The sequence below is a fragment of the Phyllostomus discolor genome, chromosome 2 (genome assembly GCF_004126475.2).
Source record: "Phyllostomus discolor isolate MPI-MPIP mPhyDis1 chromosome 2, mPhyDis1.pri.v3, whole genome shotgun sequence".
NCBI lineage: Eukaryota > Metazoa > Chordata > Mammalia > Chiroptera > Phyllostomidae > Phyllostomus > Phyllostomus discolor.
The window spans coordinates 43,168,279-43,190,581 of record NC_040904.2 but is presented as its reverse complement, the minus strand read 5'-3'; the positions used below and the strand labels follow the sequence as shown (position 1 = coordinate 43,190,581).

Genomic DNA, 22,303 nt, shown 5'->3' with positions numbered 1-22,303 from the left:
ACTAATTTATTAAAAGGTCAATTAAACTTGGTATTTACAAACTAGAACAATCCATTTTTAAATATTAAGGACTCTAATTTAGTAATTTACTAAGTAATGTGGCTACCATTCAATGCTCAGCATGCCTGTAAAATTTCCATTAAGCACAGACACACAAATAGTGGAAATTTCCATATTACCTAGAGTGATATTTTATTTAGCACATCAGAATATTAACAGTGCAATGTATGGTTTTCAACTGTTGTTATTCTGTTTTTTTAAACATTATTCTGTGATCTTAGAAACAGCTAGTATGGGACTGTGAATTAAATGTATGTTCCATAAAAAACACCTATGAAGTTAAATTTTATTTGTTTATGCTATTTATAGTGATGACCATATTTTGTGGATGTGAATGTGCCATTATGTGTTTGATTTCAAATCAATTTCTTCAAGGATAAAATGTGGTACATATATTTATTTCCTGTTAAAGATTTTACAGTGTTGCCCTGTAATAACTTATGGGGGGGAAAAGGCAGGTCTCAAAATCAGAGTTGAAACTCACTGTTCATTTTAAAGGTACAAGACACTTATTAATTCAACAAATATTTAAACCATACTAATTTAAACCATTACTATGTTAAACCATGAAGGTGTATAGGATTTGTTATACTGTATACTCAAACATATCATAACATGTTCAAATCAATAAAAGAACAAATAGCTTGAATTCTAATGCTGTAGTCTATGGTTTTATTTCTCAAAGGGGGTTCATAGGAAGTTTGCTTATAAAATTTATAAAGTTACAAGAGAAACACACAAGTAATGAGCATTAAATTGCATGAAGTATAACCACCCAGCACCTACTCTAACCATGTTAAATAACACTAAGTTACATATCATGCATGTAAGCTTCTGGGATAAATTAAAGAAAAAACAAACTAAATTTGAGGATCTAAAAGATATATAAATCTTTAACAAGGTATCAAGACAACTGATGCTGAGAACCACTGATACAGAATTTTATTTTTTGCGAAATTCCACCAAGAATGGAATTTATTACTATGTTCATCTGAACTTAAGAAACAAAAAATAAATTAATAAAATGAAAACCCTCCCCCCAAAAACATACATACATATACTTATATATACATATATATAATATACATACTACTGCAACATTTGATTCATGACTAGAATGACCAATGATCACATACTCAAGTCTGGGAACTCCTGAGATTTTTCTCAATTATTTATAGAGGATACACCGAAATGTTCAAAAAATAAAATCAGTCTTCAATTAAATTGAATTTTAAATTCAGCATCACCATATTCCAAGATAACATAATTTAAAATAAGATGACAATTCCAGGAGAGTAAGTTTTCCTTAGCCCCAAAGAAGCCATAACATTCACTTATGCATTCTGAGTATTTTCCGTTGTGATTAATTCACATTATCTCATCCACTCATGCTACAATCAATGACATGTATGTGTGTGTGGATATGTGTATTCTTTTTCACACATAATATAGTTAAGTATATATTTGTGACTGTAGTATTAAGTACAGCCAAATGCCCCTTACAGAAATTAAACCTATTCAGTTCATTGGCATCATCTTCTCTGCAACAAATTACGTTAGCCATAAATGAAATAAAAATAGGATACAATTGTCCAAAAACAAAGTGACTTATAGCAGGGTCCATAAATGGGCTTTAGGTCTGTGAATCTCTGAACCTGTAGCCAGTTTCTATACATGAATTTGTTTCTGATAAAAGCAAGCATAGTTTCCATGATGTAAAGACACTTACAACCATTTACCCATAAGTCTTGCTTTTGTAATCAGTTCCCAATTTCAATATTCTATATTTTAAAAATGACACAAGAGAATCTTTGTTTCCATAACACCTCTTTTTAACAGGAGTCAAAACAAAATATCTGTTACCAAATTAATTGAATAACTATATTGTTATTGTTAAATTCAAGTATAGTTTCAAACTATTTCTAGCAAGCATTATCAACAATTCTATGGCACTGAGAAATACAATCTGAACTCCCTAATAACTAGGATACATGCCAGGGTTCAGAAACTTTTGGCACACAGTACATTTTCTGCAGTCATCCCAGACTACCTGTTCACACCCTCAACCCTTTGATGCTTGCCTGCTACTTTCTCCTCAGATCTCATCTTGTCTCAGGCAAAGGAATCAAGACAGGTTAATGCTATTCTAGCCACCTGATGTGGGCTTTGGAAGCACACACTTTTTAATTATTTAAAAATAAAAACTCTCATACCCTAAGAAAGTCTGAAATTCAAAACCTCTTTTGTATTCTGTCTGGATTTATGTTACAGCTACAGGTACAAAACAAAGTGGGTATTTAAGTTGGAAAAAAGTCCCATATGGCACTTGGGGGAAGAACTGACAACACACAGGACTCATATGAAAGAGGCTCCTTTTGTAACCACAAACTGATGAGACCTTGGGAAACCAAACAAGCAAATGCTTTATAACTTTTAGAAGTTGGTTTTGGCACAAAACAGTACTTGAAAATGAATCACAACACTTTTACACCAATTATACTAGCTTCTGTGCTATCTTAAAATCCCAAATATTTTATTAAAAAAAAGCACAGGCATTACACATAAAAGAGCTAAGCTATTTAATTTTAGTTCTACAATTAAATATTGTCACAATTTCTTTAAGAAAAACATCATCTTTAGAGTTCACAGTGATCAATGCAAATTTGTGCTTCTTATTCTTATATGTAATCTAATTCCTCCATAACAGAAAAAATTTCAAACTTTAAAAAAAAAACCCTTCAAAATAACAATAAAAAAAGCTTTAGCCCTGGCTGGCATGGCTTAGTTGGAGCATCATCCCGTAGACCAAAGGGCCATGGGTTCAGTTCCCAGTTGGGGCATGTACAAGAAGGCAACCAAGTCGGTGTTTCTTATATTGATGTTTCTCTCTCTCTCTCTCTCTGCAATAAAATAATGTCCTCAGGTGAGGATAAAAAATAAAATAAAATCTAAAAAAAAAAAGAGAAAAAAGCTTCAGAGTGAAGAAAGCAATAGCATTATCATTAAAACAAATGAACTGAAGCTTTATTTAGGTCACATGCTTTGACCTATCAATTTTTAAAATAGGAAGCCTGTTTCGAAGAATGCCTGAACCAAGAAACTGCTATAAAATAACCACAGCAGCAGCAATAACAAAACCCAACAATCTTGCACCTATCAGATCTACTTATACAACACAGACAACCTACCTTTCATCTTGACATAATTATAAACATTATAATTAGTCCGTAAGACTCTTGCTTTTATGTAGAATAAAAATGTATACCTTTCCTGTTACAACAGGTACAATGTAATACCAAGCATTTATATTTAGCAAATCAATTTAAATAATACTGTTACTGAAATAGTATTTTTGAATGATCACATACTTTGCTCTACAGGTTTTCCTACTCACCTACTGTTTCCTGATTGGTTGCTTAAGTGTGATTTCCTATCCTCATTGAGAGAACTATATATAACAGTTCTCTCTTACAGCTAAGAGATTATATGCCTCAAAGTCAAAATTCCTTTTGGGAATAAGCTTAAAGGAAGGAAGGAAGGAAGGAAGGAAGGCAGGCAGGCAGGCAGGCTGGCTTCCAGGAATCATTTCAGAAATAAAGCTGGTAGGCCCAAATGAAAAAACAGATCAAAGCTCCAAAACAGAACTAAGCAATGAAGAGATAGCCAACCTATCAGATGTAGCATTCAAAACACTGGTATTCAGGATGCTCACAGAAATGGGTGAATATGGTCACTAAATAGAGGAAAAAGTAAAGGCTATGCAAAGTGAAATAAAGAAAAATGTATAGGGAATCAAAAGTGATGGGAAGGAAACTGGGACTCAAATAACAATTTGGAGGAAGAAGAAATAAACATTCAACCAGAATGGAATAAAGAACAAAATTTCAAGGACTTCCGGCCAAGATGGAGGCATAGGTAGACACACTGTGCCTCCTCACACAACCAAAATAAGGACAACAACAATTTAAAAACAAAAAACAACCAGAACTGACAGAAAATTGAACTGTATGGAAGTCTAACAACCAAGGAGTTAAAGTTGACACATTCATCCAGACCGGTAGGTGGGGCAGAGTCAGGCAGCCAAGGGGAGGTTAAGAATAGTATAGGGAATGGAGAAGCCAAAGAGCTTATATGTATCATCCATGGACACAAATTAAGGTTGGGGGGGGGATGCTGGTGGGAGGAGGGTTCAGAACAGAGTAGAATAAAGGGGAGAAAAGAAATGGGACAACTATAATAGCATAATCAATAAAATATTTAAAACAAAAGAAATAAGGTTGGTAATAATTTCACAATCACTGAGAGGGGGGTGTCTACTGGCATTTTGTTAGTGGGGTGGGCAGAGATATGGGACAGTCAGCAATGCATTGTAGAGTCCTTACAACGAAGAAATGTCCTGTGAACCTGACAACTATCAAATGCCATGCCTGATACTCATGTTGGTAAAAACATCTTTAGAATAATATGGACTCCCTATTTAAATATAAACACAAAATATTTTGTATGAATTTATGAATTTTTCAGGAATGCAACTACCATGCAAATTGAAGACATACTTTGTTTTGTTAGAACTTTATGAAGAGTGGTTCACTCTTTCAGAAAACTGCATTGCCAATGGAAATGTCACTTGGACTTGAGTCACTAAAACATTACATGTTCAGCAATCTGCATTAATAGCCGTGCATTCACATGATTATAGCAACTTATTATGTCTAGTGGGAGAACTCACATACCGAAACAGACATTACTTAATATAAATGTATTTATTTTTTCTTTACATGACAACCAGAGCTTTAATGTTGACTTTTTAAAAATCTCATACATAATGTTATCTTTATTTTAGAATGAGAGAAGCTTTATTACAGAGAAGAACAAGCACCTAGATCAACAAGAAGCTCTATAAACAAGGAGGCTCAAGAAGTCCTGGGGAGAGTCCCTGCGACAAGAACAAGATCACACACTGGCCAGGGACAATGGAGGCCCATTAAAGGGATACTTTTTGGCTTCTCTCAGGGGATGGGGTAGATGGTGCACTGACTCTTCCCTAGAAATGTACTTCGGGGAGGAAGGGGGGACTATCTGAAAGAAGGTGAAGGGATTAGTCAAGAAACGTGTGAAGGACCCATGGACATGAACAATGGGGTGGGGACTGACTAAGGAAGTGGGGGAAAAGGGGGAAATAATTGGAACAACTGTAAAACATTAAAAAATAAAAAAAGAAGAAGAAATGTACTTCCCCTGAGCCCTATTTGTTTGGGCATAAAGTCCAAATGATTTGATCCTGCCAACATTCATATCTGACCTGTAAAATTTCCAATTTATTAAGTTTCATCTCATAGAGCATAATGATGACAGTGTCCTTAAACTTAGGTGGGTATAAGAGGACATGTTCCTTACCACTGCCCAAAACTTCTAGTGTCACCGAGAAAACTTCACAAGACTATAAAAAGAACCAACAAGTCAATCAACTACACTGATTTTTTTTAGAATAATTTCATTTTTCAAAAACTGAGGCAAAACTGGCATGTATACATATTCTAGAGACTACCAAATAACAAATGGGGTATGACTTGGAATTTATTAAAATTTGACCTTATATACAATATAAAAAGCAGAAATGACTACACGAAAGTCATAGTCAAACCTCTCACAAGTAGTTTTGGGCATTGATAATGTTGACTTTTTTAAAAAACAAGTTATTTATCTACTCATTGGATAAAAAAATTGTGGTACATTTACACAATAGAATACTACACAGCAGTAAAAAGGGAACTCCTACCTTTTGTGACAGCATGGATAGGCCTATTATGCTAAGTGAAATAAGACAGTCAGTGAAAGGCAAATACCATATGATCTCACCTATAGGTGGCATCTAATGAACAAAATAAGCTAGCAAGCAAAATAGAATCACAAGCATAGAAGCATGGAACAAAAAGATAGCTTGTAAGAGGAGAGTGAGGAGGTGAGGCTGGTTGAAAGATGGTGAAGGAATTAGCCAAAGAACATATATGCATGACCCATGGACCCATGGACATGGACTACTGTGTGGGGGTTGCCTGAGGGAGTGGAGGGGTGAGTGGAGAAGGGCAAAGTGGGAAAATTAGGACAACTATAATAGCATTAACAATAAAATATAATTTAAATGAAAAATAAAATAAACCAAGTTATTTGTATCAGCAGGTTATATGGTTAAATTTTATTTCAGGATAAAAAGGAAGGGGCATTTATAAAATATTGGTTAGAAACAGGGGATACTGGGTCCGACAGGATGAAAAGCAACAAAGTGCTTGTACGGGCAAAAATACAAGCAAATGTAAGTTATATTACAAGTATTCACTACCCTGGGTCCGTAAGAGAATTACTCACATTAGAAGCTGCTGCTCATACCAAGAGCAGTATAGCCATTATTCAAACCAGGAAACTATAATAAATATTTCTAAGTACAAATTTAAATAGGCTAATGTATTAGATAAAAGATTCTGAGGTATAAAAAATATGGTGAAGTCAAAGAACAGAGATGTGTGAATCCTATTTAGTTATTCAGACAAGAATTGAAACAAAAGGTAGAGAAAACTAGGGTGAAAGGAACACAATTGTCTTAATAATTTTATATGCTGGGAACCTGAGAAACATGTTTCAGAAGAAAGTAAAACATGTTTATACAAGGTTAAAAAAAAGAACTCAGCAAATCCTAAACTGCTATGAAGATCTGAAAATTAAACTTTAAGCAGGGAAGTGATTATTTGGCAACATTGGGTCAAACTGATATTTTTTAAAAACAGAAAAGGATACTTGAATGTATTTTCAGTTTTTTCAGCAAGCAGTTCAGTTAGCCTGTATAGTGACTATTAAAACTGTACTGCTAATCTGCAATTCCTGTCTTCTGTATATAATGAAAAGAATTTACTTTAGCAACCCACCAGAGTATTCACTGAGTACTTTTGTTACTGGCTTGTTCTTGCAGATGCAGAAAAGAATTACAGGCCAGCAAGCCTATTAGTGTGCAAGCAAAGCTTAGCAGTGAATGGGAGAGCAAAAGCAAGAGTGGCTAGAGCAGGGTGGCAAAAGGCCCAGGTGGCCAGGGCCTGACATCCTCCCCACTGCCAGCCTCACCCCCTCCGGCAGTAAGGCACAAGAGAGTCATGTGCAGAGATCAAGTCCTTCTATTCTGAGGACTTACATAGTTGAAGGCATGGGGGTGAGGGAGTTACATTTTGATTTGACAGGTAAAGGTGGTGCCAGTTTTCAATGGAGACATTACTGCCTAAATGTAGGTATGGGTGGGGGTCTGTTAGCCGAAATCCTTATCTTGCTTCAGACTCTATTTGCTCATTCATTTTTTATGTGACTGGAGGCAGGCAGTTAACCAAACTTGTTTATGAGCTTTTTCTTTTGGGCTCTGTAGTCCCCCTCCCCTTCTCCTTTCTAGGCCTTGGGATGAATACATAGCGTCAAGGTTTTCCTTTTCCCAGCTAGTGGAGATGATACACATAGAGACTTTCAAGGGCTTCCCCCCAACACTTTCATAATTTACTTGTGTTGTTCCGGACGCCTGGCAGCCTTATCAGACCAGGCTCAGGATTACTGGGTCAACATGTGAACTTTTGCTTCTAGCATCCTGTATTAAGTTCTTTGTTAGACTGTCATAGTGAGGGCCCTGCCTTTATTTCCTTTCTGGTCGCTCATTCCTAGTTGCTACCTAAGTGTTAAAAGGTGTTGCCTGGCAACCAGGAGCTAGACACTGGCCAGCAACAGTAGCATGTCTCAGGATTCTTCCTGTGTTCTCTCCTGCAACACTTTCTATGTTCTTTTGTAGTGTGCTAAGGACCACTGCTAATAAAAATATATGAGAATCCCTGCCACTTGGAGATAATGAAACCTTAGTGAGTTAGGCCTCATTTACCTTAGATCCCATCTAATTTCCTACTTCTCCTCACATATTTAAAGTCAAACTAGAACCATCTTCTGGTTTCAATGTGGGACAACCAATACAGATATCTAGTAAGCAACTAAATATGTTTGTTTGGAGGTCAGGAAAGAGGGCCGAACTTGAGATGGGAATTAACAATAATAGCTGAAGACAAGTATACATGAGACTGCCTATTAGGTAGGGGTGTACAGCGGAAGAAGAGGTCAAGAGTAAGAGATGAAATTCTCAGGACTATTATTGAAGATACACTTAGGAGAAAAGAAATAAGTAAAGGAGAAAGCTCACCAGAAAGGAAGAAAAACAACAGCGGTGTGGCACAAACGCAGAAAGAAGTTGCAGAAAGGAATTATTTCAACTAAAAAAAAGAGACTTCGGAAATAATTAGAAAATCGTTGGTGGCTTTTGCAAGTAACAGTTTGATTATAAGTAAAAGGGCTACAATGGGTTGATGAATGGGGGTGGAGAGGAAATTGGGGAAGTGGGAATAGTTTGTCCTGAGGACTTACATACACGACGAGACGGAGGTGAGGGAGTTACTATGAATAGCTGGATCAAGTGAAAGATTTTTAGTGTAAGCAAGTCGTAAGTATATTTTTTAGGTTTGAAATGAAGGATCTGGCAGAGAGGAGAAAAATAAATTTATAGGAAAGAAAAAATTATTGGAGGATCAAGGAAAAAAAGAAAATGATCAAGAGCCAAGGTGTAAGGCAAAACTTTGGAAATAGACAGGATCTACCTCATTTGAAATGGAGAGAATTTTTTTTTATCTGAACATGAAAAATGAAAAAATGAAGAAAGCTGAAGTCACATACTATCACCTTTGCTGATTGGTAGTTCTAAGAAACAACTCTGTAATGAATTGTTCACAAATTCATCAACTGAGTAACTGAATTCAGTGAGAGTTACTCTGAGAGTGTTTATAGATTTCCTGTCTTCTTCCTCTGGCTTTCTGCATAAAGTCATATCTCTAACGAATGCTCAGGTTTCTGTCACTAATCAGATCATTTAATATTCAATCAATTTTAAGCTTCATAGTCACTTTTTTAGTACTAATAGATAGTTCTTATATAACAAAAATAAAACATAATTCAGAAACTTAGAAACTCTTTAATTGCTGATGGTCATCACATTGACTTCTGATAGCCAAAGGCATTAGTTCTGACTAATGTTTTGAATTTCACAGACCAGTAAAAAACTTTAAATTGGGAAACTGACATAAAGTTGCCAACTTTTGATTTTCTTCAAATAAGAATATTAACAAAAAAGTAAGGTAAATAATCTATGATTTAAAGGACAATTCTTCTTACAAGTCTGAGAAATTGTCTGAGCCCAAGAACACATAACAACTAAATATTATCCCAAATGGGATTTTAAACCAGAAAAAAGACATTTAGTGAAAAACTAACATCTGGATAAACTATGGAGTTTAATTAATAATAATGTATTAATTAAACAAATTAACAAAGAGAGCACAGTAACTTAAGATGTTAACGAGAAACTGTAAGGGGAATGTACAAGAATTCTGTTATCTTTGCAACTTTTCTGTAAATCTAAAACTTATTCTAAGACTAAAAAGTTTATTTTTTAAAAATTATAAAGACAGTCCTCGAAAACAAGGACATCATAAATTTAAATACACACACACATAAATATGTGTTGTACCTAGTTTTTCTCATTTTGTTGTAGGCCACTAAAAACAATCTCAATCTATGGAAACATCATCATTAGGGAGCCCGTGGTCTAGGATTTTCAACCCCTTCATCTCCTGGCACACACAAACTAATACAATTCTGCAGCACACCAAAACACACATTATAGTTTTTGCTGATCTGACAAAAAAACAGGTATAGTTTTGATTCATTCACACGGAACGGCTATTGTTGTGTTGGCTGTTGTCATTTTCTTATTTAATAATCTAATGGAAAAAGGAGGTTAGTGCCCCTAATAGTCAGGTATTGCATGTTTTAAAAATTCTTGCACATGCTGGTTAAAATTGCCAGTCTAGGGAGACTATGAACTGTAAAGATTCTTAAAAGCATCTCTGAATGCTTATTTAAGAATTTGAATTTCCACTACCTCCAAATGAATCCCTAAGTTTCTTTGTTTTCAATTCTGCAAATTTAAGTTGGACACAAAGCTGATCAACATTGACAGGTAAGCACTGCATCAACGCCCTTTAATGTGGTACACAGAGTTGGATCCACAAATTCTGAGGGTCACCTGCATATGTAAGTTTAGAGGCAAGTTCCTTCACAACATTTAAATCTCAATAGGAAAACACAAATTTGGGAGCTACTTCCTGTCTTTTAATAGCAAAGAATCAAGAACTCCCTCACGTCTCTGTTAGTGTTTTTGGGAACTTTTATATTAAAGAGCATAGTGCAGAACTCCGACAAGCAAGAATATCTATGTTCTCGTCATAGTGTAGGACATGCAAGAGTGAAAAAGAGACTTCCGGCAAGATGGAGGCATAGGTGGACACACCGTATCTCCACGCACAACCAAGATTGGAACAACAACAATTTAGAGGCAGAATAACACCCAGAACTGACACAGAATTTATCTGAATGGAAGTCGGACAGCCAAGAAGTTGAAATAGACCCGTTTATCCAGACTGGAAGGAGGGGTGGAGAGGAGCTCACGTCGCAGCGCACGGAGTGCAGGAGTGCAGAGAGAGCTGGGCGCCTAAGGCAACGGGGAGCGAGTAAGCCATCCAGGGCGCACAGCGGGTGGACCCTGAGTACGCAAGTGGCAACTGGTGGACCCAGTGAGGCTGTGATTGTGGACCAGGGCGGAGCACGCAGCCCAGGATCCCAGGGAAGGGACTGAGATCCCAGGAGAGAGGGGAGACTGCCATCGTTGCCTCCCGCCCCCGCCCCCGCCCCCACATACAATGTCACAATCTAGCAACTGGGGTGCCCAGTCCCAGTGAACACCTAAGGCTCCGCCCCTCACCGTAACAAGAGCGACCAGACCAGAAAAAAGAGAGCGAGCGATGGCTCAAATAGAAGAACAGATCAGTCCCCCAGGACTCATCCTTTTGAGAGACCAAGAAATAGCTAACCTATCAGATGCACAGTTCAAAACACTGGTGATCAGGAAGCTCACAGAATTGGTTGATTTTGGGTGCAAATTACATGAAAAAATGTAGGTTACCATAAAAGAGATGAAGGAAGATGCACGGAGAACCAACAGTGATGGGAAGGAAACTGGGACTCAAAACAATAGAGTGGACCAGAAGGAAGAAAAAAAAAAACCAAACAGGAAATAATGAAGAAATAAGAATCCAAAGAAACGAGGAGAAGCTTAAGAACGTCCAGGACATCTTTAAACGTCCCAACATCTGAATTATAGGGGTACCAGAAAGGGAAGAGGAAAAGCAACAGATTGAACACGTATTCGAACAAATAATAAAGGAGAACTTCCCCATTATGGCAAAGGAAATAGATTTCCAGGAAATCCAGGAAGCTCAGAGGGTCATAAAGAAGTTAGACCCAAGAAGAAACACACCAAGGCACATCATAATGACATTAGCCAAGCTAAAAATGAAGGAGAGGATCCTAGAAGCAGCAAGAGATAAGGGGACAGTAACCTACAAAGGAGTTCCCATCAGACTGTCAGCTGATTTCTCAAAAGAGACCTTACAGGCAAGAAGGGGCTGGAAAGAAATATTCCAAGTCATGAAAGACAAGGACCTATATCCCAGATTACTCTATCCAGCAAAGCTTTCATTTAGAATGGAAGGGCAGATAAAGTGCTTCTCAGATAAGGTCAAGTTAAAGGAGTTCATCATCACCAAGCCCTTATTTTATGAAATGTTAAAGGGACTTATCTAAGAAAAGAAGATAAAAAAAACATGTATAGTAAAAGAACAGCAAACTCACAATTATTAACAACCACACCTAAAGCAAAACCAAAAGAAACTAAGCAAACAACTAGAACAGGAACAGAACCACAGAAATGGAGGTCACATGGAGGGTTAGCAACAGGGGAGTGGGAGGAGGAGAGAGGGGGGAAAAGGTACAGAGAATAAGTAGCATAGAATGTAGGTTGCAAATAGACAGGGGGAGGGTAAGAATAGTATGGGAAGTGTAGAACTTATAAGTATGACACATGGACATGAACTAAAGGGGGGAATGTGGGTGGGAGAGGGTGTACAGGGTGGAGGGGAGTGAAGGGGGAAAATGGGACAACTGTAATAGCATAATCAATAAAATATATTTTAAAAAGAAGAGTGAAAAATAATTTCCTAGGTAACGTGATTAAGTCCTGAACTCAAGCTTTATCTGCCAGTTGCACTCATTGCAAAGGGCTCTTCAAAGTGAAATTTCAGAATACCAACATGCAACACGAGCATTTATTAATAAAAATGGACTCAATACTGTGCACTGTACCAAGTTTAAGTAAAAATATTTGACTACTCTGAAATATCATGGCACTTGGTATGTCATATGTTACATTATCCTATAATTTAATTTTTTAATTCAGTATATAAATACCATTAGGCACTGACCATGTGCTAGGTAATAGGCTTGGTACTGTGGAAATACCAAAATGAGAAGTCAGGGGCCTTCTCCAACTAAAACCTCATTTTTAAAAACTACAGTTTCTTAAGAAGTACAAAATGAAACTATCAACCAAAATTCTGACTGAAACAAGTCATTAGATAACTCACTTGTTTTCCTACAGATAAATTATGTAACACATTCTTCTGAATAAAGAGTTGAGGTATGGCATAATTTCATTACTGTACAGATGTTCTAAAAAATATATATATATAAATGGACAACTATCTTATCTCTTTTAAACATTTCCAATTTCTATTTCATCACAAACTTCTCAAACTCTAAGGTAATTTGGCGGCTCCTATGGTTCAAGATGAAGAAAAAAATTTAAACTTTCAAAAACTTCCAAAGAATTTGCCATGCAGCTCAAAATGAACTCAAATGTATTGTGTTTTATGTTAGGTAACATTTTTCAGAGGCCATATACATTAAGGTACAAGCGAGGCCTAACTTCATATGGTACCTAAAATATTATGTCAACTTGAAAATGGCCAAAGAACTCTTAATCACCCTTTTCCTTTTCCTCTACATACCTGTCACCCCCAGCTCCAGAGAACCACCTCCAGAGAACCTGGAAATTTCTTCCCCTAACCCCTTCTGTAGTCTCCTCTCACTCTTGGGCAGATTTAAAGTGGCAGGACTGGGAAAGAGAGACATACAAGGAAAACTGCTGCAAGTGCTAAACTCCCTGAAAAAACTCTGGATTCAAGTCCTGTCTGGGGCATTAAGTAGTTATTGACGTTAGAAAAGTCCATACCCTGAACTCTTCCTTGCCTTCACAAAAGCAGAAATGGATAAAATCTTTTTTTCCTTCTATAAGAAGACTTAGCTAGCTTAAGATAATAATTTCTGATAATCATTCCAGACCCTGAGTCCCAAAGGCTCTCTTTCCCTTTGGGACTCTAGGTCTGGAAATAGGCAGCCTGAAGTTCAACTCCCATGGCATAATAAGGATTAATAAATAGCACCCCCTTTGTACCTGGGTCCTAGAGTCAGGTTCAGTTGAAAGGAGGCTGGAAAAAAATTGTGTACCTTTAAATATACAAAAACCTAAGAGATAATAGAATGTTATTTTTAAAAGACCATAGTGAGACAAATCAGGCAGATATATATCAATACCAGATAGAAATGAAAGAGGTCCAATAATAAATTCTGGAAATGAGAACAGTCATTTAAATCAAAAATACAGAAGACAGGATGAGCTCTAGACTGGAGGCCAGGTGAGAGAGTTAGCAGACTGGAAGTTAGGACTAAGAAATTCACACTGGAAGCAGCACATAAGAAAAATAGATGGAAAATGTGGAAAGGAAACTAAGAGCCATCAAGGACCAGTTAATGTGAAAAAGCATTCCAGATGAGAAAATTAAAGGCTGAGAAGCAATGTTTAAAGAAAAAAAAGGGCTGAAAATTTTCTGAACTGTAGAAATAAGAGCCTTCAGATTGAAAACACAATTGAAGAGCAGAAAAAACAAAAATAGTATGAAAAAAATGATACAACACAATAAAGTTGAAAAACATGGATAATCTTAAAAACGGTGTAAAAGGGATTATCAACAAAATAATGGTAATTAGATTAAAAGTGTATTTTTACATCAGCAATACTAAACTCCAGAAAACAATGTAATAAGTAGTATCTTCAAATGCTGAGTGAAATTGTTAATCTAGAATTCTGTATCTACCTAAATTAGTATCCAATTATAATTGTGAAATAAAGACATTTTAAGTCATAAAACCTAAGAAAGTTTACCACCCATTAACAAGGCCTTGCTTAAAAAAAAAAAAAAAAAAAAAAAAAGTAAATCTAGAGGGAAGAGATGTTATGCAGGAAACAATGGTGAGTAAAAGAAATCACTAAGTCTTGGCAGGAAGTCAAACTGAGTAAGTGTTAAAAAGTCAGATAATGTTTTGAGTTTAAAAAGAAGCAGAACCACAACACACACTGTGGGAGAAAGCATTTGCAAACCATGTCTCTGATAAGGGTTTTGTATCCAGAACATATAAAAAACTCTTACAACTCAAAGTTGTTTTTTTTAATTGGCAACAAGATCTGGATAGACAGTTCTCAAAAAATATATATACAACAAACTGTTTAAAGGAACATGAAATGATGTTTGAAATCATTAGTCATTAGAGGAATGTAAATCACTATACTCACTATATTGACACTCACTATAATGGCTATAATCAAAAGATAGACAAAAGCAAGTGTTAACAAGAATAAGAAGAATCCTCATACATTGCTGGAATGTAAAATGGTGCAGCCATTTTGGAAAACAATTAGGCAATTCCTCACAAAGTTAAAAATAGAATTACCATATAACTCAGTAATTCTACTCCTTAACAGAAATGAAAATAAACATCCACACAAAACCTTGCTCGTGAATAGTCAAAACAGTGTTATTTATAATAGTCAAAAGGTAGAAGCAAATTAAATATCCACTAATGGGTAAATGAACAAAATGTGGTATATCCATAAAATGGAATATTATCTGGCAATAAAAACAGAACTACTGATACATGCTATAACATGGATAACCCTTGAAAACATGCCAGGTGAAAAAGACAGTCACGAAATACCACATATTTTATGGTGCCATTTATAGGAAATGTCCAGGGTAAAAAGAAAGATTTGTGGCACGGGGTCAGAGGTCTGGAGGCATGGAGAGTGTTTAGAAAGTCTCTTTCAGAGTATAAAAATGTTCCACAATTAGAGTGTGCAATGGCTGCACAACTCTATGTAAAAAACTGAATTGAATACTTCAGATGGGTAAATTGTATGATATGTGAATTATATTTCAATAAAACTGGTAAAAGAAAAAAACTAAAGTATTATATAATAGTAATGTGAAGTTGAGAGAGGACGTATTGGCCTTAAAATCTAAATCCCTTTATTACTTACAGGTGAATAGAGATACTCAATATACAGGCACAGCTGGAAAATAAAGGATGAAAACACAATCCATACCTTCCACATCATCAAAGGGGAAAATGTGAATAGAAGAAACTTAACAAATTCAATGCTAAGTCAGTCAAAATCCTCGACTTGCAACAGAATTAAACAAATTGATTATAAATACCATATGGAAGAGTAAAGATCCAATGTAATTCAACGGGGGGGGGGGTGGGGGGGGGGCATGGGTTTAGGGGTTCTACCCAGCCAGTTATAAAGACATTACCACAAACACACTAAAATTAAGACAGTGTATTATTGGTGCACCAATAGATCAAATATGAATGAAACAGTAACAGAGGACCTAGAAAGAAGACAAGATATGTAAAAGAGAATGCTGGCTTATGACAGAGAAGGCAAATGACACAGATCAGTGGTGAAAGATGGCTCATTCAAAAAACACCACTGGGAAAAATAACTTTTCATATTGAAGAAAATAAATTACCTACTTTATCCCATATACAAAAATCCATTTCAAATATGGTAAGGACCTAAATGTTGAAAAACTAAATTTTAAGACAATTTGCAGAAAATATGGAAAAAAAAAGCTTTCTGATCCGGGCATAGGAATTTCTAAATAAGTAATAAAAAGCAGAAACATTTGCCTAATAAATTTACTTACAGATAAGTTTTACATTTCTGTACCAAAAAAGACACTATCAACAAAGTTAAATATAAGGGACAGACTAGAAGAAGATATTTACAACAAATACAACAATTAACATCTAGACTACAGAAGAAACTAATAAGGGAAAGACAAATACCCAATAGAAAAATGGGTAATCTATTCACAGGAACAAAATACAGGACACCGGAATCTCACTAACAATCAGAAAGATGCAAATTAGAAAAAATGAGATATAAATTACACCCATCAGATTGGTAAATTTTTTCAAGTCTGACAGTACAAAGTGTTGACCAAGATGTAGAGAAAGAGGAACTCTCGTGTTTTGGAAAATAATTTGGCAATATCTAGTAACAGTCAGCATGTGTATACACCATGACCCAGCATTTCTACTTCTAAGTATTTCAATTTTAAAAAGCCATAAACATAAACCAAGAACAGTCACTGCAACACTTTTGTAATAGGAAAAAATGACAATGCAAATATCTAATTATTAAAGAAGAAGAGACTTCTAGATGACTAGCTAGGACAGTAACTCATTTTGGTAATTCCAGTGCCTAGCAACATGCTATCACAGAGTAAGTGCTTAGCAAATGTTTGAGTAAATGAATGAATAAATGAATGAGAAAGAAATAATGTCACCTAAAAGTGGATGCAGAGTTGAGAAACAGCTTTTGTTATGTGGAGAACTAAAACAAATGGACCAAAATCAGTCTTCATGGGATGAGATAAATAAGAAAATTATAGAATATATTAAATAGTTATAAGTGCTAAGATAAATAAAAAGCAGGGAAGGGGGATAGGAAAGTCTTGGGGAGGGTTCCATTTTATACTGAATGTTCAGAAAAGGTCTCACCTGTAACAACTGAATACAGACATGAAGGGGAGTAAAGGAGCCAGCAGGTAACTGGAGGAAGAACACTCTACACAGAAGTAACAGCCAGGGCAAAGATCCTGAGATTTAAGTACTGTAGGCCTGACATTTCCAATGAATTACAAGAGGGCCAGTGTGGTTAAAGCAAGGTGAGTGAAGAGTGATGGGAAATGAGAAGTGGTTTGGGGAAGAAAGTACACAGATCGAACAGAGACTTTGGTTTTCATTCTGAGCAAGAAGGCAGTCCTTAGGCTGTAAACACAGGAACTCCATGATCTCACCTGTGATTTAATAAGATCACTCTGGCCATGCTGAAGCAGGCTAAAGGGATAGAAGGGACATTTAATGCCAATAATGGCAGTCATAAGGTTCTTTAAAGAACTGGTCAAGCTCCCTACTTCAGTGCTGCTGAGACATTTGTGATTCCTCTACTGCTTGACTCTCCCTAATCAAATGAAAAATTAGGTGTCTAAGAATATATGTCTGAACATAGAAATAAAAGAAGCAAATACCCAAAGATCTATGTTCTTAAATGTTAACTCCTTTGGGTAAAACTTTTTAGCCACACCAAAATAATATCACCATCACAAGCCTCTCCTTCCTTTTCCTACTCTTCATTCCTTGAGAGGAAGGCAAACAGAAAGGCTAAAAATGCAGGTACTTCCAAACTGATGCTGAAATAAATCTGACACTCATTCATTTATTCAACCGTTTGGTATGAAATGACCTACATTTATATCCTCAGTATTTAGCATATTATAATGTCTGCACACAGGAAGTGCTTTAAAAACAACATTACACTGCATTATAAATATTATGTATCAACTAAAATATGCATTGGGAAAGACTTTCCTTTAAAAGTCTAAAGTAGTGCTGTCCAGTAGAGTTTCTGTGATAATGAAAATGTTCCACTCTCAGCAGTCCAATATGGTATAGCTAATAGTCCCATGCATTTTAATTTACTTAATTAGAATTTTCATTTTAACAGCAAATATGGTAATGACATTTCCACTAATATAATGAAGGTGCTGTCATCTCTGAGTTAACACACCTAATATGGTGCTGGAAATGGGTACACTATGAATAATTTGCTAATTGCACCAAAAAGACATCAAGAAAATTTTCTTAGTGTAATTTCAGCATTGTGAGCCAAAAAAGAGAAAAAAAAAAAAAAAACTAAAGAAAAAAGGATATTCTAATCTTTTCTTTCCATTCCACTTCCCCAAGAGGTGGGTGGGGAATCAACCTTCTGACAATCCCCTGATTTTCCTCACTGAGTCTAGCTAGTAAAAACAGTTTGTGGAGATAAGGAGTCAAACATTTTCTGTAATCAGGGAGAAATTACCAGGGCATATGAATTATTTCTGTAAAAAAAGACTATAAATTTGGAGGGCATGACAGCATAAATTGTTGAAAAGCAGGAATCATATAATGAATAAAGTATGTTTAGAATTCCAAAAACCTATCCCTGTGATATGCATATTAATCTTCCCAGTTCTGTCCCATTCATCACAATTTTTTAATGAACCTCTTACTAAAAGACATGGATGGCTCAATCCATTGAGCAAATGGAAGTATAATGTAAACTAGACTTTGAGTAATTCCTGGTGGAGTAACTGGAATAGCTGCTTATGACTGGGATAGTAAAATGTACTTTCATTGCTCTGTGTATCCATTATCGCTAATGTATAATTTAAGTGACTGTACAAAGTTAATCAGAGGTGCAAAGTCCTACCTTGGCACAGGTCTAATTACATACTTAGAAGATCTGATAACTTAAAAACAAAACCAGCGAGGTGAGCAACTAAATGCCAGTGATAGCATTTTTTATGCACAGCAACTTGTTCAACTTGTTAACCACACAGTAAGGCAGTTGTCTTATAAATTAACCATACAACTCCCCACCCTTCTTTTCAGTTGCATTCATTTGAAGCCATTTTTAAAAAACACTGCCAGATTGCCTGTCTTGAAGATGAGTGAGTTACACAAGCAAGATTTAATTCAGGTTAGCAAAAACAGTTAACACTGAGAAGTGGGTGTCTTGATCTAGGAAAAGCATTTAACAGAACCACTTTAAAATGATCTGCCTACCTGACTAAAACACCATTAAGTAAATAAACCTTCTATACATGACGACTGGCAAATCAAAATGAGATCAGACCTGTAATAATTAACTCCAAGTTACTGTGCTATGGCTTCCTGCAACAAAGTCCGTCTTACCACAATATGGTACTATAATGATATCATTAGCTTGGTTTCCTAACAAAACATATATATGGAACATATGAATTCACAATTAGCTAAAAATAGAAAGCCAACATTTGTTTGAGGGAGTGGCAGGTAGTTCTAGCTTTATTTATATATTTTTTAGAGGATAATGCCCACTGCAAAATGACTTCACAGAAGGCTAGCTCTGTACCAACACACTTCTCAGTCTAAGCGTTAAAATGCTGTTCTAGAGCAGGGAGCGTTATCAATGCTTTGGTCTCACAAAAATCGCTTTCGTTTCACTACCTTTTGAATGAATAAATGAAATCACTTAATTGTAGAAGCATTTAACTACTAGGATTTAGAAATTAAGCAGCAACCAGAAACAGATTCATTACCGAGTAAGATTTCTTCAGCCAGGAGCAATTTTTGTCCTAATTTCTCACTGTTGTTTTAGTGCTGAAGCAGCCAGGAGGTAGGAAAGATTTTTTTCTCTCGGAATTCTAAGAAAGGTGGCGTTTTTGATAAGCCTTAAATCACCTTCTTCTCAATCTCTCTCCGCGCCCTCCACCCCCGGCCCAGATGTATCCCATTGGTTCCAAACCTGTCTCCCTCACACTGCCTTCAGGAGAAAGGGGGGCGGGGGGGGGGGGGTAAGGTCTACATTCCAAAAGTTTCACCTGAGGTGGGGTGAGGACAAGGTAGGAACACATAGTTCGATATAACTATCCTACTTATCTTTTCCGAAACCAAACGGGGTGTTGGACTATTTTCTGTCCCTTACCCAGGCCTTGGGTAACACTTCTTCCGTTGAGGAGTTAGACTAGACAAGATAGTCTCCTTCTTGATAAGCAACGCCACACGGAGCCGTGACCTTAACTGCAAACAGGGACGAGAGGGGACCTAAACGCTAATCGTCCCCCTCCCCTTCACTCAGACGAGTCCCAAATTGCTAGAGACAGGAAACGCTAGCCTCTTTTCCTCTCCGTTCCCTCGCCCTGTTTGCTCAGGGGGAACGACGCTCCGGCTGCGGCCGCCGAGGACCTGCAAAGGAGGCGCGAGGAACCGAGAAGCGCGGGCAGAAAGCGGCCGCCTCCCGCGGCCAGCCTCGGCGCCCCGGGCTCGGAGGCGACACGCGCGCCGGGGCCACGCAGCGCTTCGCCGGCTCCGGGCCCCGCGCCCGCCTCCGCTGAGGCCTAGCCTGCCGCCCGTGCCCCGGCCTCGCGGCTCCTTCCCCGCCACCAGGGCTCAAGAGGCCGCGCGGGGGAGACCTGGAGGTGGCAGGGCAGAGGTACATACCAGCTGCTGCCGGACCCAGCGCCACATGCCCCCGCCGTCGCCGTCCTGGTCCCGCGGGACGCGGGGACCGTGGACCTGCAGGTGGAGGCCGACGAGCCAGAGGGGGAAGCGCGAGAGCCCCTCTGGCTGAAGTTCCGCTCGCCGCTACTGCCGCCGCCACTTCACTCCCCGCGCCGGGTCCCCATCTCGCCGCGCCGCCCCGAGGTCTTACAGGCGCGAGCTGGGCGCCGCCCCCGCCCGGCACTGCTGAACCTGCCGCCTCGCCGCAGCTTCTCTCATTATTGACCGTTGTCACCCAAATCACAGCCACAGGCCCACCCCCTCCCTGCCCAGCCCAACCTGGGCCCGCCCCCGGCGCCCCGGCCCGCCCCCGGACGTGACGACAGGAGCTGCGAGGAGCCCGGGACTTGGCGTGTTCTGTCGCCGGCGTGTGCTGGGCTCAGCTGTGTGGGCGGTGCCGGGGCGGGGGAGGGGGTGAGGAGCGGGGGGCCTGGAAAGGCAGGGGATTCTCTTACGCAGTTCCTATCCTGTACCCCATTCCACTCCTTTCAGGGGCAGGATTAAGTTTCGTCTGTGGGTCAAATCTGTGGAGTCCGGGGCTTTGGGCTGACTGCTCTATCTCTACTTCCTATTGCATGCAGGTTTGTTTCTGCCTCTGTGCTTGCTTCCTTTGGTTCCACCACCTCCACTCCAGTCCCTCAGCACTCATCCGCAGCAATCTCGAGAGTGGTGACTGCAGGTTAATCCCCGGAGGTCTCCGCTTCTGTTCAGGCTTTAGCTTCAGCGCTTAACGCCAGCCCTCTAGCAAACTACTGAGCTGGACCTGAGGGACTCTTGATCACTTCCTTTAAACAATTTTGAAAGGGACTGCAGCTCCTCGGTGCCTAGTCCACTGTGGTCCAGTGTTTCCGGGAGAATGGACGAGATGCTGTGTTTTACAGTGTTAAATGGAACGGGTTAGGGTGAAAAACACTTTATGGGAAAGTAGTTTACTGTTCAAACTCCTGCAATCAAAACTCCTGCAATCAGAAACACCCAGAAGTAGCAAGACGTAGATCAGATAAGGGTGGATAAACAGAGGTAAGGGGGATGTAAAAACAATTGGAACACGGCTTTGCTTTGGAAAGCTGAAATGAAGTGCCAACCATGGGATTTTTTTCAGAAAAATACCACGGAGGAGCTGATGGTGAGTGGAAGAACTGTGTGAGATCACAAGGCGGCTACTTTGAAAGGGACTATACATCCTGTGTACAATGTTTCTTGTATCTTCAATAAATGTTTCTTTTTCACATTACATGGCTAGATACTTTCTGAACAGACTATCAGGGTGTCCAACCTTTTGGTGTCTCTGGGCCACAGGGGAAGAAGAAAACTTGCCTTGGGCCACACATTACATACACAAATACTAATGAAAAAAATCTCATATTGTTCTAAGTAAATTTACGATTTTGTGTTAGGCTGCATTCATAGCCATTCTGGGCCACATGTGGCCCATGGACCATGGGTTTGATACCCCTGAATAATCGTTTCAACAGACATTTCTTGTTATATAATGGTTGTCTAGCACCAAAAGTAGAGCATTTCCTTTGGGATATTTATGATCTATAAAACTAGCAGTGGAATTTTATATTATAAATAAGCCAATCCCAAAGATTAGCTAGATCAGTGATTTTCAACCAATGTGCCACAGGAATTTCTAAAACATGCAATGCCTATTTAGTCAGGGGCACTGACTTCTTTTCCATTAGATCGTCATATAGAAAATGACAATAGCCAACACAGCAGTAACCAT

The 22,303-nt window shown here is 38.1% G+C and overlaps 1 protein-coding gene across 5 annotated transcripts in view; it reads right to left on the bottom strand.

Annotated features, from left to right (window-relative positions):
* Positions 1-20,830, bottom strand: part of ATP11B (ATPase phospholipid transporting 11B (putative)) — a 102,157-nt gene extending 81,327 nt beyond the window's left edge. The window contains exon 1 of one of the 5 annotated variants that reach the window (XR_003683865.2): positions 20,512-20,812. Coding sequence is in view for 4 of the 5 variants with exons in the window: in XM_036017740.1 (XP_035873633.1) it covers positions 20,512-20,538 (27 nt within the window). In the remaining variant the exon portion in view is untranslated. Of the gene's footprint in view, positions 1-20,511 lie in introns of all 5 variants that reach the window. The other 4 variants (XM_036017740.1, XM_036017741.1, XM_036017739.1 and 1 more) reach the window with 4 other exon arrangements.
* Positions 20,831-22,303: the final 1,473 nt, after the last annotated feature.